Source organism: Merops nubicus, unplaced genomic scaffold, assembly GCF_000691845.1.
Source record: "Merops nubicus isolate BGI_N331 unplaced genomic scaffold, ASM69184v1 scaffold7942, whole genome shotgun sequence".
NCBI classification, from domain to species: Eukaryota; Metazoa; Chordata; class Aves; order Coraciiformes; family Meropidae; genus Merops; species Merops nubicus.
The window spans coordinates 15,492-30,547 of NW_008595546.1; the positions used below are offsets into that span (position 1 = coordinate 15,492).

At 44.4% G+C, this 15,056-nt stretch overlaps 1 protein-coding gene across 1 annotated transcript in view; it reads left to right on the top strand.

Annotated features, from left to right (window-relative positions):
- Positions 1 to 703: 703 nt before the first annotated feature.
- Positions 704 to 15,056, top strand: part of LOC103768912 (histone-lysine N-methyltransferase, H3 lysine-36 and H4 lysine-20 specific-like) — a gene marked incomplete at its 5' end in the record, with an annotated part of 39,887 nt that continues 25,534 nt past the window's right edge. Inside the window, 6 exon segments of the mRNA XM_008936075.1 lie at positions 704 to 839; positions 3,814 to 3,986; positions 5,893 to 7,834; positions 12,077 to 12,198; positions 12,346 to 12,637; positions 14,421 to 14,530. Of these exon segments, the coding sequence (XP_008934323.1) occupies positions 704 to 839; positions 3,814 to 3,986; positions 5,893 to 7,834; positions 12,077 to 12,198; positions 12,346 to 12,637; positions 14,421 to 14,530 (2,775 nt within the window).

Genomic DNA, 15,056 nt, shown 5'->3' on the forward strand with positions numbered 1-15,056 from the left:
CATCTCCTAGAGCGGGGTTGACTGCCATGGTGTCCCCTTCTGCTCTGTAGTTTTGGGGTAAAGCAATGGCAATTCTGCTTGTGTAAACTAAAAGTTGGGACATAATTTTTTTTTTTTTCTAATTGAACCAGCTTTTGATTTCAAAGATTTTATGGTGAAGCTTTTTGCTGAGCACATCTGAGAAGCGGGGAAGTTATATTAGCTTGTACAAAGCAACTTCCTCTCTCTTTTTTTTTTTTTTTTTCCTCCAGTTGATAAACAATTTGCTGTTCTTGTCACCTTCTTTCAGTCAGAAATATTTCATTGTCTTTTTGGGCTACTTCTTCTTAGGCTGCAACCTTTGAAATTAACAAATAGGTGTTAGTGAAGTAGTGGGGGCTAGTAGTGACTCCAGATATTTACCTGCTCAAATGTGTGAAGCTTAAGTGCAGTAATTTACAAGAGGTCATGTTTCTTACATAAAAAAAAAAAAAATATAACCAAATACCTCTCAGACCCTGGTTTATTGTTTTGTTCTTTCAGAAGGATGGGGAGAACAGTCATGTTCTTTGAAGGTGTAGGAGCCACTAAGTAAAATCAGGACTTGCTTTTTAATGTAAATGTCTCTGGTGGCCAGATGTAATCTGCACACAGGGGGGAGGCAAATCTCTTCAAAACCATCTGGACCTTTAGTGATTTCTTGTGTTCTGGTTTTTCCCCAAAGATCCAAGCCAAGACGAAATCTACTCCAGTGAAGTATGAAGTTGGGGATCTTGTTTGGGCCAAGTTCAACAGACGCCCATGGTGGCCATGCACAATTTGTCATGACCCAGTGCTGGACTGTCACTCAAAAATGAAAGGTACTGTATCTACTCAGACCACAAAGTGAAACCATTGTGTGTTTGGCAGGGTGATGTAGGTTTTAATAAATTTTTAAAACGTTTCTGGCCCTTGAAAGGTATGAAGAAACAGACTCTACTGTGGAAGACCTGGATTTATAAAGTAGACCTTCATCAGAGAGGTGGCAGGAGGAAGCTAAGGCTGATGGAGGTGGCACAGATAGCTGTTGGACATATAGGCTTTTCGTCCCAGAGTATAGGGAGTATGAGTACCTGGACTGAGCTCAGGACAATGCAGAAGAGCAAGCAGATTCTCAAAAAGGGGGTGCAGAGAAAGAGGAGATGGATCAGAGTTGAGGACAGAGATATACAACAGGTGGGTAAGCAGAGCTGGGAAGCTTGGAGGACAGAGTTGGCCAAGCTTGGAGAGAGCAGGAGGCTGGAGCTGTGGGGTAACACAGTGTAGCTGCTAAATGCCTGGGGGTGTGATGGGAGTGTGTGCAAGGAAGTGAAATTTTTTTGATCTTGTTTGGCATAAGGAAGCAAGGGGCTGTTTATGGGGAAATAAGAGAAAACCTGGAGATGGAGCCACATGTGTGGAAGTTTAGGGCATAGTGTGTCAGAGAGACTAAAAGCCAGTTGAGTGTGAGTGGAAGAGAACGAGGAAGTAACAGCTGTGCCTGCATGAGTGCAGGGGAGAGCTGGGAAGGAAGGGACTCTGACAAGCCCAAGGCAAAGGAGTGTGGGTGAGTGGTGGAGAGAACAGAAGGCAAGTGATTGTTTGGAAATTGCAGCTCATCTGAAGGCTCTCACAGGGCTTTTACAATCATACTCGCTGCCGTGGGGAGACTGCCACAAATGGAAGGCCTCATTTGTTTGTTCCTTGTTTCCCTTCTGATTCTTTTTGTTCTGTGGGTGACTGGAAACCCATTGGTCTGCTGCTGTCTGCAGCTGATAGCTCTGTAAGGTTAACTGATAAGGTTGCCACTCACCAGTGTATTTCTCCACAGTTTTTGAGGCCCTTGCCAGCCTAAGAGCCAAGTGCTGAGAGCGAGTAGACTATTTTTTGAGCCTCCATCAGCCCAGAGCCCTCTGCTATTTCTCTAGAGACATGAAGTAGCTTTTCCTATGTTGTGCTCATGTCAACCCCAAATCTGGTTGCTGTAGTGTGCTTTCTTGCTCTTTCTCCACCTTTCCCTTTGTCCTTCGAGAGGCATTCATCCTGATTCTAGATAATACTGAATGTGCTGTTTTAAGTAGTCCCTTACAGGCTCTCAAATTTTTGTTGGAGATGTTGCTGGAAGATATGCCAGATACGTATTTCACCCTCCCATCCCTCCCCATGACATTTTGGACAGGATTTAATGTATATATATGTCCAGTAACATTCTTTCAGCCTGTGTATGATGGTTTCTAATAAAGGAATTGTACAGGGAGGAACCATGCTATTCACAAATTCCAGCAGGGTCTGATCTCCAGCTACATGATAGCCTCTCCCATCATGTTTTATCTGTGCTCAGACCAATAGAGCTCTGAGGAAAATTACACAAGAACAGTTGTGGCTTTATGTATTCTGCTCATCTCCCCTCCCCAGGCCCGAGGTGGTGGAGCGGGTGGATCTGAACTGCCTTGCGTTTGGGCAGGGGGAGCTGCCAGGGCTCTGCAGGAAACAGTCCTCCTGTCTTGGCTCCCCTGTTGCCAAGGGAACGAGCCCTTCAAAATGAGGCAGGTCACTTCAAACTCATCACTTGTGCAGAAACCTTTTCTCTTCTTGGGTCTGAGGCACAGTGTTTTGTTTAAAGCAATTTGCCTCTTCTCAGCTAGCCCGACTCAAAAGATTTTTGAAGATTGAAGATAGAGGCTCAGTGGCTTGAGTCCTGGTGCTGTGAATGGGACAGATGAAGTCTGTCATCTTTGCCCTTGGTTTGGTGTTGCCCTGGTCATTGTCTGTTGTCCTCCCAGTGGCCTTGGTCAGAATCTCCATGTCAGCACTGCTAAAGGCCAGGCTGCTGCACTGTGCTGGCATTGTGGGGAAGAGGCAGCACAAACCGAACGGGCTGTGTGTTCAGAGAGTGAAAGTGTTCCCAGGAGAAAGTAAACCACACACTGCAGCAAAATGCAGAGGGAAGTTTATATCCCTTGTTCAAGCCTCGTTTGCTCTGTTTTAACGCTTGTAACCTGTCCCTTTTCAACAGCACACCCAGTACTTGCTCAGTTCTTAAATATCCCACGTCTGTTCAGCATTCTCACAGAGAAAAGTGCCTTTGAAAAAATCTTGAGCTGTGCCCTTATGACTGAGTTTCTTCTCTTGCTCTTCGACTTCCTGCCCAAAGTGTGAAGATGCTCATTGTGACTAACGTTTTATTATGTTGCACATAGTCCTTGTAGAGCGTGTGTGTGCATGCATGCATACATGTACTTAAATACTGCTGTTAATGTTTTATGCCCTAAATAAGAGTGAGTTTGGAAACAAAGCTTTGAACAAGATGGGATATATTGTGATGGGGGAGGTTCAGCCTGTGTGAGTAAATCCTATCCAGAAGGATGTTATTTCTGGGTGTTGGCAGCACACTGTTGCCTTTTCCCAACGGTCAATTGGACTGGATTGTTTAATCATTAATCAGGGAGTAGCAAAAAAAAGTCCTGCCTAATATGTCTCAAAAAAAAAATATTTGGATAGCTTTTCAATTATCTTTTTTTCAGCCAAACTGTGGTCTTTGCTCTGAGCCGACCCATCTTTGACCTGTAAATCAGTTCTTTGTAAGAAAAATAAGTTAATATTTAGTAATAGAGAGTAGCAACACAACACAGAGATGAAAGATGTCTCCCTTAATTCTGAGTAGAAATCCCCAGAACAGGAATGCATGTGGGAATGTTTTTAGGCAAAAAGTTACTGAAAATTAACTGGCAAATTGTTACCGTTTTCTGTGATTTTTTTGTGTCTCTTTATTCTGTTATAAGCAAGGGGTTAATTCTGTTAAGTTTCTCGAAATAGTTTCCAATCGGAGACCCTACCGAGAGTACTATGTGGATGCCTTAGGAGAACCTTCAGAGAAAACCTGGGTTGCTGGGAAAGCTATTGTCCTCTTTGAAGGAAGACATCAGTTTGAAGAGCTGCCTATTCTTCGGAGAAGAGGAAAGCAAAAGGAAAAAGGCTACAAACATAAGGTGAAAGATCTGTTTCCTCTAGCATGTTTTTGATTCTTTGAATCTGCACAGTATAAGGTATTCCTTTATGCATGGAACTGCACTGTGACTGCTTTCTTCTCTGGTAGTGACTGCAGGGACGGCCTGGAAAGTGATTCTTTGCGTCCTCACAACAAGCATAGTTTATAAGCTGCCCCCAGTTTCCAGGCTTGCTTTTATGTCAGGGTGTGGCCTGCTGTTTTATTGCCCTAGACAGCTCAGAGGGGCAGAGGAGTCAGTCCGAGGTCTGTTCCACGGCACAGCCTTCTCCTGATGTCTGTTACAGCACTGCTCAGTAACTTCCTGTGCTCTCTGGCAACCTCTTTTGGCTGCTCTGAAGCAGAGGTGGAGCTGCACGCTTCACTGGATCACTAGCTGAGATAAAGCAGTGGGGTTTTTAGCCCTGCTTCACTAATTCTCATTATAGAAACCTGTGAAGACTTTTACTTTGACTTGGAAAACACTGTCAGTGAGTCTGTGGGAATGAGTTTTGTGGCTCATCGAATCATCTCCCTTTCCAAACATAACAGCCCTAAGCACTTGTAGCCAATGTAATGTGATGTGACCCAGAGGTCTTGTCTATGTCTCCAGGAAGGTGACTGGAGAAAGTAACTTTCTAGAAAGACTGAAGAAGTACAGAGCCTGCTGCTTTGCTGTAAGAGAGCAAATAGTCATACTAGGCAGTGGCATCTGGTTTTTCTTTTCTTTTTCAAAGAGGTTTATTAACAGCTAAGTACTTAAGCTGTGTTGATGCAGAACCATCAGATTAAATGTGCTTTTGCAGTTGTGAATACCTGCATGTAGTGCTTCCATTTGTTTTTTGTTTTCCAAGGGTGTGTTCAGTATCTTCCCTAAGGACTTCTCTCCCAGACCTCTAAAAACTAGTTAAGTGGTAGCATGGATTTCATGCTACATGCAAATGGCAGTGCCAGTGTGGATGCAGGAGAGGGAATCAAATGTCTGTTGCTCATGTAAATGTCCAGTTTTACATCCCTGGTATCCAAGATCTCATGTGAAGATGAGAGTCTTTGGCTGCTTTGCTACCAAGCTCCATAAAACTTTTTTAATCTGCTGAGGTGAGATTTTGTTGGTGTGGGTTTTTTTAAAAGGAAAAGTATCAGAAACTTGAGTTGTTCCTCCTGCCTTGGAAATGGTTTTGATTTTAGGAGCGGTTGTGAAGCCTTTCACTTGCTGTTGTATGGCCAAGAGCTACACACGTGGATAACAAAAAAGTTTCTTGCTGGTTTTAGCTGTTAGCAGATGTTCATGTCCAGTATGGAGAGTGCTTTTTATTTTATACTAAAGGTACAGTTAAAGATGAGAGACTTTTAGGTAATGGATGTCTTGAATTTGATAGAGTACATTTTAGATGTGAGTGGCTCTCATGCTTATACCATGTGAGTTGACAGGGAAGACTGAATTGTGCTCTGAGTTCAGAGGATGCAGGAAGAATCAAGAATGAGTAAAGCAAATGAGTCTGCTCAGTATTTGAGGAAAGTGATGCTGAGTTTCCCTTGAGATGCTTGCTGGCTGTTGCTTTGCATTTATGTGCCAGGGATCCATATTATATGCATTTCCCTTTACTGGCTGTTGTGTTCAGGGTGTGCTGAGTTGCTAGGACATCTGATTTTTGGTAGACCTGTGTGTGCAGGGACGTTTCTGCTGTTTTGGGAATGCACAGGGATTTTTACTGGGCTCAGCAGGAGTACAGGATACTTAGGCAGGAGGGAGCATTCTGTGTCCACTGGTCACGGTCTCTGGGAATCCATGCGATTGTCTAAAAGATGCAAAGTCCAGGACTGTCACTCTGTCTTGTGTGTCTCTATCTTGCTTTTGTTGCTTACCTAATAAATTTTTTTCTTTCCTTTTTTATTCCTCAAACTTTAAGGTTCCTCAAAGATTTATGGCTAAATGGGAAGTCAGTGTTGGACAGGCAGAAGACATTCTTCTCGGGGGTCCAGAGGATCAGAAGTGCAGCCAGAACTCCATTGAATTGGATGGCGAGAAGGAAGTGCAGTTGGAATACTGTGCCAATGGCCCTGGAGCAGAGAAGGACAGGCAGCTGAATGGCTGCTTTAAATCCTTGATGTTTGATTCCAGACACCTGGTCACTGAAAAAGGAAAATTGCACATTAAGCCACATGTAAAAAAGAGCTCCGAGAGCCGAAAAAGGACTAGAGTAAAAAAGAGTGGTGCAAGGGGGGAAGCGTCTAGGGGAGACATAAAAGGAAGAACGCCAGAGAGCATAGTTAGAAACCCGATTGCTGGGGACCTACCAGATAAACACGCGTCTCATGAACTTCGCCGTATTGCCAACAGCCTGACAACATCCAGTAGCACCAGGCAAAACCATTTGCTCTCCACCTTTGGAGAAAGACGTTTTGAAAAGACAGCTTTGAAATCGGACTATGAGAATCGCAAAAGCGATGCTCTGAAGAACACTCTCCAAGGGGACTTGTTTTCCAGCGCATCTTTGGAGAGAGAGAAAAGCTCCCTGGGCATTTTGTGCAGTTCCAAGTTACAAATACACTATTCTGCATCTGATACTGGTACTGAGAAAAAGCAAACTGAATCGGATTCATCCTCTTCCCTCTCAGATGATGGGAACAGTGATGTAGATACCATGGACCAAAGTTCAGAGAGAGCCTCTAGTGCTCTTGAAGTTAGTGATTCTTCAGATAAAGTGGAGAAGGAATTTCCTATGACGTCAAGTGGAAACGTTAAGCTTTCCATGTATCTTTCTCAGAAGAGGAACAGAAGGGCCAGGAAGAAGTCATACAGAGATTGCAAATCTTTGGGAGGTTCAGTAACCAGCAGACTTGATGCTGAATTTGCAGATGGGGCGCTTGAAGTAGGTTTCTCTGATGCTGAGATGTCATTGACAGCTCTTGAGTGCTCCTCAGATGTGAGAAATGACAATCCTTCCCTGGCAAACAAGAACACTACTCCCCAAAGTGTTTCCAAGGACAGCTCCTGGCCTGCTGTTGCAAATCAAGCAATCTTAAAACCGAAAAGCATGAAATTGCCTCGAATCAGGAGTATAAAATGCAAGCATAAAGAAAAAGTCGCTGAGTTGGAGCCTTCCCTTGCAGAAGAGGAGGCTGGTGTGAATCGCTGCTCTTCTGATACCAAAGGTTTCTCTGGCCTTCAGAGAGAGTCTCTTCAGAGAAGCGGAAAAGCTGATGGTCAGAAACTGTTAAACAACATGCATGAGAAAACCAGGGGTTCTGCTGAGATAGAGACGGCTGTGGTGAAACATGTCTTGTCTGAGCTGAAGGAGCTGTCTTACCGGTCCATGAACGATGATGCTGGTGACTCTGGCACTCCAAAGGCCACAGGACCCTTACTTTTCTCTCCTGCCTCTGGTCACGGTCGATTGCCTATCGAGCCAAATTACAAATTCAGCACCTTGTTAATGATGTTGAAGGATATGCATGACAGTAAGACAAAAGAGCAGCAACTGATGACTGGTCAAAATATAGTCCCGTTTCGAAATACCAGCACAGCTGACGGCTCTGGAAGCAACTCTGCGAGTGGTCTGAAGTCCTTGTCTGTTTTAAGTCCCCCATATAAAATAGAAAAAAATGGAGATTGTGTCCAGGAAACAGTAAATCCAAACTCCGCTGTAAGCAACTCCTCATTTTCACGCAATCCTCCAACCAAGTTGACGGGGATTGGTACTAGTAAAAGGGAGCCCACGAGTGCTGCTGTTTCTGGGACAAATGGCACCAATTGTGTGCCCAAACGCAACTGTTCAAAATCTAAGCAGCCATCAAAGCTTGGAGATAAAACAGTTTCAAACAGAAAGGACTTAAAACCAGGAGGGCCAAGTAAGTTGCTAAGTCGGTTATCCAGAGATTCAGGAGAACGTGCATTCCGCGTTCATGGTTCGGTTACCAGTCCTCTAGGTAATGAAGCAGAAGATACTGAAAGGAAAGAGTCTGTTGATTTAACAGAACATTCAGCTGATGAAGACTCTGCCTGTTTATTTGATGACTATTTAGATCGTATTGGAAGGAGACCTGAAGCTGGTAGAAATATTGAGAGCTGCACTTCAGCTGAAAATGGGGAGAGTCCAGACTTGGATTCAGAGGCAAATAGTGAGAGCTCTCTTGGTGATGAGTCTAATGATATAAATCACGTAGCACCCAAAAAGCGATGGCAGCGTTTTAACCAAAGCAGTACTAGATCTAATAAGCACATCAGTAGATCTAGGGAACAAGGAAACTTGGAGAGTGCCTTTGGCCTGAATTCTCGTGGCTTTTCACTGAAGGGAAATGAGTGCTTGGGACGTAGGCATTGCCCTCATACAAAGGTGCTTGAGGGAGACCTGACAGAGCAGGACTATGAGAATCATTTAGACTTAGTTCAGAAACATTTGAATGTATGTGGTAAGCCAAACAACAGTGTGATGGACTCAGAAACAGAGCTTGGCAACTTTGCTCCCCAGTCTGAATTCTCTGCAAAAGGTAAGGGAGCTGGACTTGCACCAGAGTGTATTTGTATACATTTTATACTTTTTCATTTAAAGCATGAGTTCTGGAAGATGGGGCTGTTTGACAACAAGGTGTATACATCTGAGTTGAAGGAAGTGTGATACATTGGTTTGGGGTTCTCTGTAAGCACGGAGACCAAAGAAGGCAGAGTCACTATGGGATTTTTCTTAGCTTTTCGCTTGGAAGGCTTAAATAAGTTACAAATCATTAGTTCCTCCACATAGACAAGTAAACTAAGCATCCTTCTGAGTTTGTTGGGGTTTTTTTTAATTTTTTATTTATTTTTTTTTTAAACTTACACCTTCATAATGTGTCCTTAGAGCCACATGCTTGGTGTTAGCTGGATAGAGCTGTGCTAGAAAGTTGTAGGAAATAGCCTCAGTGGCTGCTCTGTTTTTTTTCCCCTCTAGTGGTGTTTGACATAAGAGTCTGTCTTTAGTTTGTTCTGTAGGACTTGATCAAGACAATGTGTTTGGGTGGTGTTTTTTTTTTTTTTTTTGTGTGTTCTAGTGTGGAATTGGAGAGCTCTAATTAAATTTCCTAATTTATAGCTCTGGGGTGGCTGCATATGAGGTGAAGGGGAGAACAGAAGAGGGGAGAGCTACTAGGGAGGCTGGGCTTGGAGGTGAGTGTGGAAGATGGGGGGGAAAAGTAAGGCAGCATTGTTGGAAGGGAAATGACATAGGAAGGAAGAGGCTTCTGAGAACCACAGGGTCAGATGGTCTTGCTTCTCTCATGGAGGCGAGGACATTTGATTAAAGCCAAAAAGATAAAAGGGGGTGCATGGAGGGAATAGGTCCAGAAGAACCATGTTCAACACATCCCATCTTGAGGCTTCTGCAAAGAATTGGGAGGAGCAAACCTTAATGAAAACAACAAAACTAAATTTCTACATAGATATCACCAAACTAGATTGCTCTTATCTCTTTTCAGTATAAATTAATTTAGCTTGACAGAACTTTGAACCTGCGTGCACTTTGTCACACATTCCCTCTACACATTTTGTTGTGGATATTTTGCTGCTAGTGGTTGCTGGACATGGCCTGCACCTCTATTTCAGTGTGGAAAAGGCAGCTTCTGACTTAGTGGTCATAGGACCTGCCCAAGGCAAGTCAGAGCAGGCACAGAAAATGAGTCTATCCATAGAGGGATATGTCTACCCATAGAGAGTAACACTCTGGGTAGGATTTCTGGTTTGAAATAATGACAAGTTTAGTCCTTCACTGACTGCTCTGGCTGCATGTTTTTCAGGACTTAAGTCTTCACAGAGCATGCAAGAGAATGTGCTTTGTTCTGGCACTGTCAAGGCTCTGCCTCAGGAGAGGGAGCGAGTTCCTCGTGTGCAGTTAGAAGCAGTCAGGTTCTCACGGCTTTGTGAGAATTTTGCGGTTGAAGCGTCTCTGTAGTTTTGGGAATGTGAGATGAAGATGCAAGTCTGCAGAAAGAGAGAGAGAAGAGCTGCTAAGAGGTAGTAATGTCAGGAAGGAAGCGGGAGAGGAGTGCAGCAGGTTCCTGGGTTAGGTGGCACTGGTGGGGAGGAGCACAGAGCTGTCCTGGTGCTGCACACAGGAGTACAGCAACAGCCAGGGCCTGGGGTTTGCTTGGGAAAGTGACAGGTCTGCAACCCCAGCATCATCTAATTCCCCTGCCCTAAAATGCAGGTCAGCCTTGAAGCGCACTTGAAGGTTACCTATACAGATGTGCCACAGGGAGGCACTGGAGCCTCTACATATGAGAAGCTGTCTGGGTGGCTGTACCATCCGCAGTGTGCTGGTGGGACTGAGGAAACATCTAATGCAGTGAAAAGCCCATCTGTGGAAACCCATTTTCCTGTTATATTAGGCAAGGCCTAACATAGGAAGCAGAGAGGATGATGGTGGGAGTCAGACTAACTGCAGCTTACAGAAGAGGAGTTTCCTCTCTTTGCTGGTGCTTTGAGAAGATGTGGCTAATCCTTGTCCACAGCAGGCAGAGGTCACAACAGACTGCAGTCACAACTCTGTCAGTTTCACTTAGTTCAAACTATATAAAGTCTTCATCTTAGTTGAATGGCAACATTTGGCACGTGTTTACTACCAGCCTTGTGGTATGATTTAGAGCAAATAAGGCAGAAGTGAAGATGGGTGGAATTTGCTTACAAAAACCCTTTTTCTTAAATATGTTTAATGAGATCCATGATTTTTGAGTGCCAGTCAGACTGGATCAGGGATTCTTTTACAGGATTCACTTTGGGGAAAAACGTGCAGTTAAGCCATCCCTTCTGGCAGAGTGCTCTGTGCTCTGCTGCGTGGCTTTTATGCTCTAGGTAGTAGCCCAGGATGAGGATGCTCCATCCTATAACTGGCTATGTGCTGAAATGTGTATTTCACCCAGTCACCTGTGCAGAGTGTTAATAGAAGCTAAAAATAGCTGTGCTTGAGAAAGTTGTTTCTTTCTTCTTTGTTGGCCAAGTTTGATATTTTCATGCTTGTTTAACCACAAAGCCACAATAAAGTGTAGCAGTCTTGTCCAACATCCCTGTTCTGAAGTGTTGTGCTGGAATGCTTTGTTGTAAAATGTTTCCTTTTTAAAGACAAAAAAGCTGTCTCCTACACATGAAAAGAAGCAAAGAGAATATTCATTGTTTGTTCCTATACTTCCAGGAGACTGCAGATGTTTTCATGACTACAAGAAATCTTTTGACTGTGTTTTAAAATTTTAAAAGTCAGGAGGTATTCCAGGAAGTGAGAAAAAGACCTAAACTTGCATCATCCCATTCATGCAGCTTGCTGAGTAGAGGGGACATAGAGTGTCAGGGCTCTTATTGTGTTGCTTGCTCTGTGTTGGGGTGTTGAGGTGTTGAGGTGTGGAGCATGGGTAGTTAGGTTTGGATGGAGGAAATACCTGTTCAGGGTTTCCCTTGTGATTGTGCAAACACGGATGTGTGAGCCCTGCAGAGCTTGCTGTTGCTGGTGAGGAGTGTTCCCTCTTGATGTCATTGTGGAATCTGTTGTCAGGAAGGAAAGGCAATAAATGGGCTTGCAGTGGCAGATGGGGAACACAAGGCTCTTGTAGTGTATACAAAAAATATGCCAGGTAGGAGGGGCAGGGGTTAGGTTTATGTGTTACTAGTGAAACTAGCGACTGAACTGTGTTGGGGGGAAAATGGTGTTTTCCTGCACCCCAGCACTAAAAACAAAGGAGTTTGGGGTAATAGCAAAAGTATCATGAGAAGTTTGAGTTGCTAATGGTCTTAGGTTTTGCTAAAAGTACCACAGGAAGGTTAGATGTAGTTTGTCTAGAGAAATGGGTGAAATTCCAGGAACCTCTCACTCGGATATCAGATGTTTTTTGATTTGTCATCTGAACTGCTTGAAGTCCCTTAGGTCCTTAAAAATCTCCTCTGCCTTGTTAGGATTGTTCAAAGTAGGAATCTCAGAAGTTAAAGGCTGTATCAAAGAGAAGTATCGGGGCTCTACCCACATGGAGCATCTGAAGAGAAGGCAGGAACAGCTATTACCTAGAGATCACAAGGAGAATTTTGTCTTGTGTTTGTCTCCAGAAACACAATCTTGAAGCTCCTTTCCTTTTTCTTAGTGCACTCAGAGAGGAAGCGCCTTAGAAAGCCGAGTAAACGGCTTCTGGAATATGCAGAAGAGTATGATCACTTATTTGCACCCAAGAAAAAATCAAAGAAGGGCCAGGAGCAATTGCAAAAGGTGGGTGAAGGCTGATGTGCTCTTCATGGTTATTACTCTGGGTCTCTGGCCTGTGTGCTTTTGACACGTTCTTGCTGGCTGAGTGTGTTTGTTGTGTGCACTGCCATGCAGGATAACCATTTTCACCAACGTGTTTCGCTGTGCTAGGTGAATTCTGTGGTGAGGTCTGAATTTGAAGGAGGTCTTCCTGCACAATGCAGTCCTAACAGAGAGACCCAGCAGGAACCAAGTCCTTTGGTTTCAACTCCATCTTCAACCAAAGAGTCCCCTCCCATCTTGGAAGCAGAGTGCTCCTTCCCAGACCTACGGTCCCATTCCACTGCTCCCACTGATGGACTTGTAGAAGGACCTTCAGATTTTCCAGAGTTGATACTGTCTTCCCCAGATGTTTCTGAAGTTTCTGTCTCTCCAGAGACAGAAGAGAGATTCCTGAAATCGGGTAAGTGGATGGTTGTGTGGTTCTGCTCCCATAAATGAATGTGTCACAGATTCGGTGGAAGTTGTTGCTTCGGTCAGTATGAAAAGGTTAGTAGCTGTTGATCTGTTAGGTTGGTTTTGCTTTGCTTCATTCAATGACCATTACTGATGCTGGGAATGGAGGGAGGGCAGGCACAGTGGGTGACCCAGTGAGCTGGGTGATTACAGTCACACTGCTAGCTTTCTGTGGCGTGTGATGGTCCTGGCACAGAATACCCCTTTCTCCAAATGGAGCAAGTCACAACTCCCGAGTCCTTGCCCTCTGTGCTTGCAAACAGTGGCATTCCTCTAGCTTGAAGGTCTCTTGCTGCTGTTAAAATCCCTTGATTGTGGATGAACATTGGCATGCTGAGTTTGATATCTAAAGTCTAATCTGCATAGTTTATGGGGTGAGCTTTTGCTCTCCTAGTGAGCTCAGGGAATTGTAACACAAATCCCTCTGGAAAAGCGCCTTTTTTTTTATTTAGATTTAAAGGATCTGTAGAAATAATTCGAGACTGGTACTAGCAGTAAGCCAAGGCCTTAGCTTTCAGTAAGGCACAGTATCCAAAGAGCAGGTCTTGTCTCATGGGCTTTTCTTCTTTCCAGCAGTCAGTAGCAGGCTCTACTTTGCAGTATGCTCATTCTCTGATAGCATCTAAAGACATGTCCAGGGTTAAAGCCCTGGTGTTCTGGCTGTGTTAACTTGGTGGGAGCACTGATCCTGTTCTAAAGGGCCTATGGTCAAATAAAGAATACAGGCTAACTGATCTCCCAGTGACCATACCTCTGTCTGCTTGGTTCCTGTTGAGGGCTTCTGGCAGTCAGATGGGAATGGAAAATTAGAGAGAATTAAAGGAGGAAAAGCTGGGGATGTGAACCTGAGGTTGCAGATGCCGGAGAACAGTACAGGATGCAGCAGTGGGGGCAAATGTCCAGCATGCAGAGGTTGCATAGCTCTTCCTCCAGAGAATACTTGCCTCTCACTAAGGCACACAAGCCTGGGCTGTGAGCAGAGACTTGTCTTGACAGTGATGCCATGTTGTCCCTTCATCAGGGGTCTGCATAAGCAGAGCATGCAGAGGCATGTCTCACAAAGGACACAGCCAAGGCTGATGAAGCAAGCAGGTGACCAGGATAGGCTGGTTCTGTGGAGCATCTGGTACTCCCAATTCTCATTTCCTGGTCATTTGAACTTTGCAATATTGCCAAAATAAATGTGGATGGGCCCAGGTCTAGCAACCTGTTAGCTTCTGAGTGCCAGCAAGAAGCTGGAGTAGGAAACGTAACGGGTTACAGGGAGTTTGGGTTGTCTTTTCCCAGATAGTTTTAACCAGGAGCATGTCCTTCAGCCTGTTTACTGTGCGCAGCGTGAACGCGGTGGGAGTGGCGTGGGGCTGGAGGCAGGGCTGTATCTGTCCACGGTGGGACTGGCTTGTGCCAGATCAAAGTGACTGGGAAATGATGATCTGAATGGCGCTGCCAGGATGTGTTACTGCTGACATTGACTTCATAGGCTCTCTTCTGTGGCTGGATTTTTGTGTTGCATATTGAGGTATGCCTGAAGGTCGTGGCAAACTGAGGTCTGTTTTTGTGGAAGTTTTACAGAAACAGATAATTGGCATCCTTGCCCAGGGAGCTTATTATCCCAAAGACAGAGTAAAGCAGATTGTTTTGAACTGTTGGCTGATACTTGCTTAATGGTCTTAAGTCTGATTGAAGAGAAGAAAACCCTCATTTATCTGATGTGAAGAGTTTCATTGCAGGAAACTTTGAAAGCAAGCGTCAAAGGAAGCCCACGAAAAAGCTCTTGGAATCCAATGATTTGGACACTGCCTTTATGCCAAAGAAGGAAGAGTGGACTCCCGCAAAGAAGGTACTTTCATTGCAGCTCTTTTGAAAACAGAAAACAAGCCTAGACAGCAGACCCTGCTGAATGAGACACAGTGTAGTGGGCTCTGGTTTTTTTTTTTGTTTGCTGTGGCCCAGGAGCAGAGGTCCACCCTTCCCAGAGGTGCTGGTTGCTGTGTTGTGATGAAGCAATCTGCTCAGTTACAGATGTGTTCCTCACTCCTCCCCATTTGTAATGGGAATTGGGTAGTTTTGGCTGTAAAATCTCCTCTCTTCATTGATGTGTAAGGAAAAGGAGTTATCTGGGTGCTGGCTGGGAAGATGTGGGCAGAAATGTTCTGCACAGAGGCTTTCTGTCACTATAATATTGCAGTGTAGCTTGAACCTAAGGCTTTGTCCTTTTCTGTCAGATTTCCTCTGAACAGTGTTTCCTTTGTTACCTTCCCAAGTGAGCTGGTGACTGGTACGTACGTGCAGAGCTTGTAGCAGGATGGAGACTTGAGTTGTAACACAAGCAGTATACAGTGCTTGATGCAGATTTTAAAGAAAGT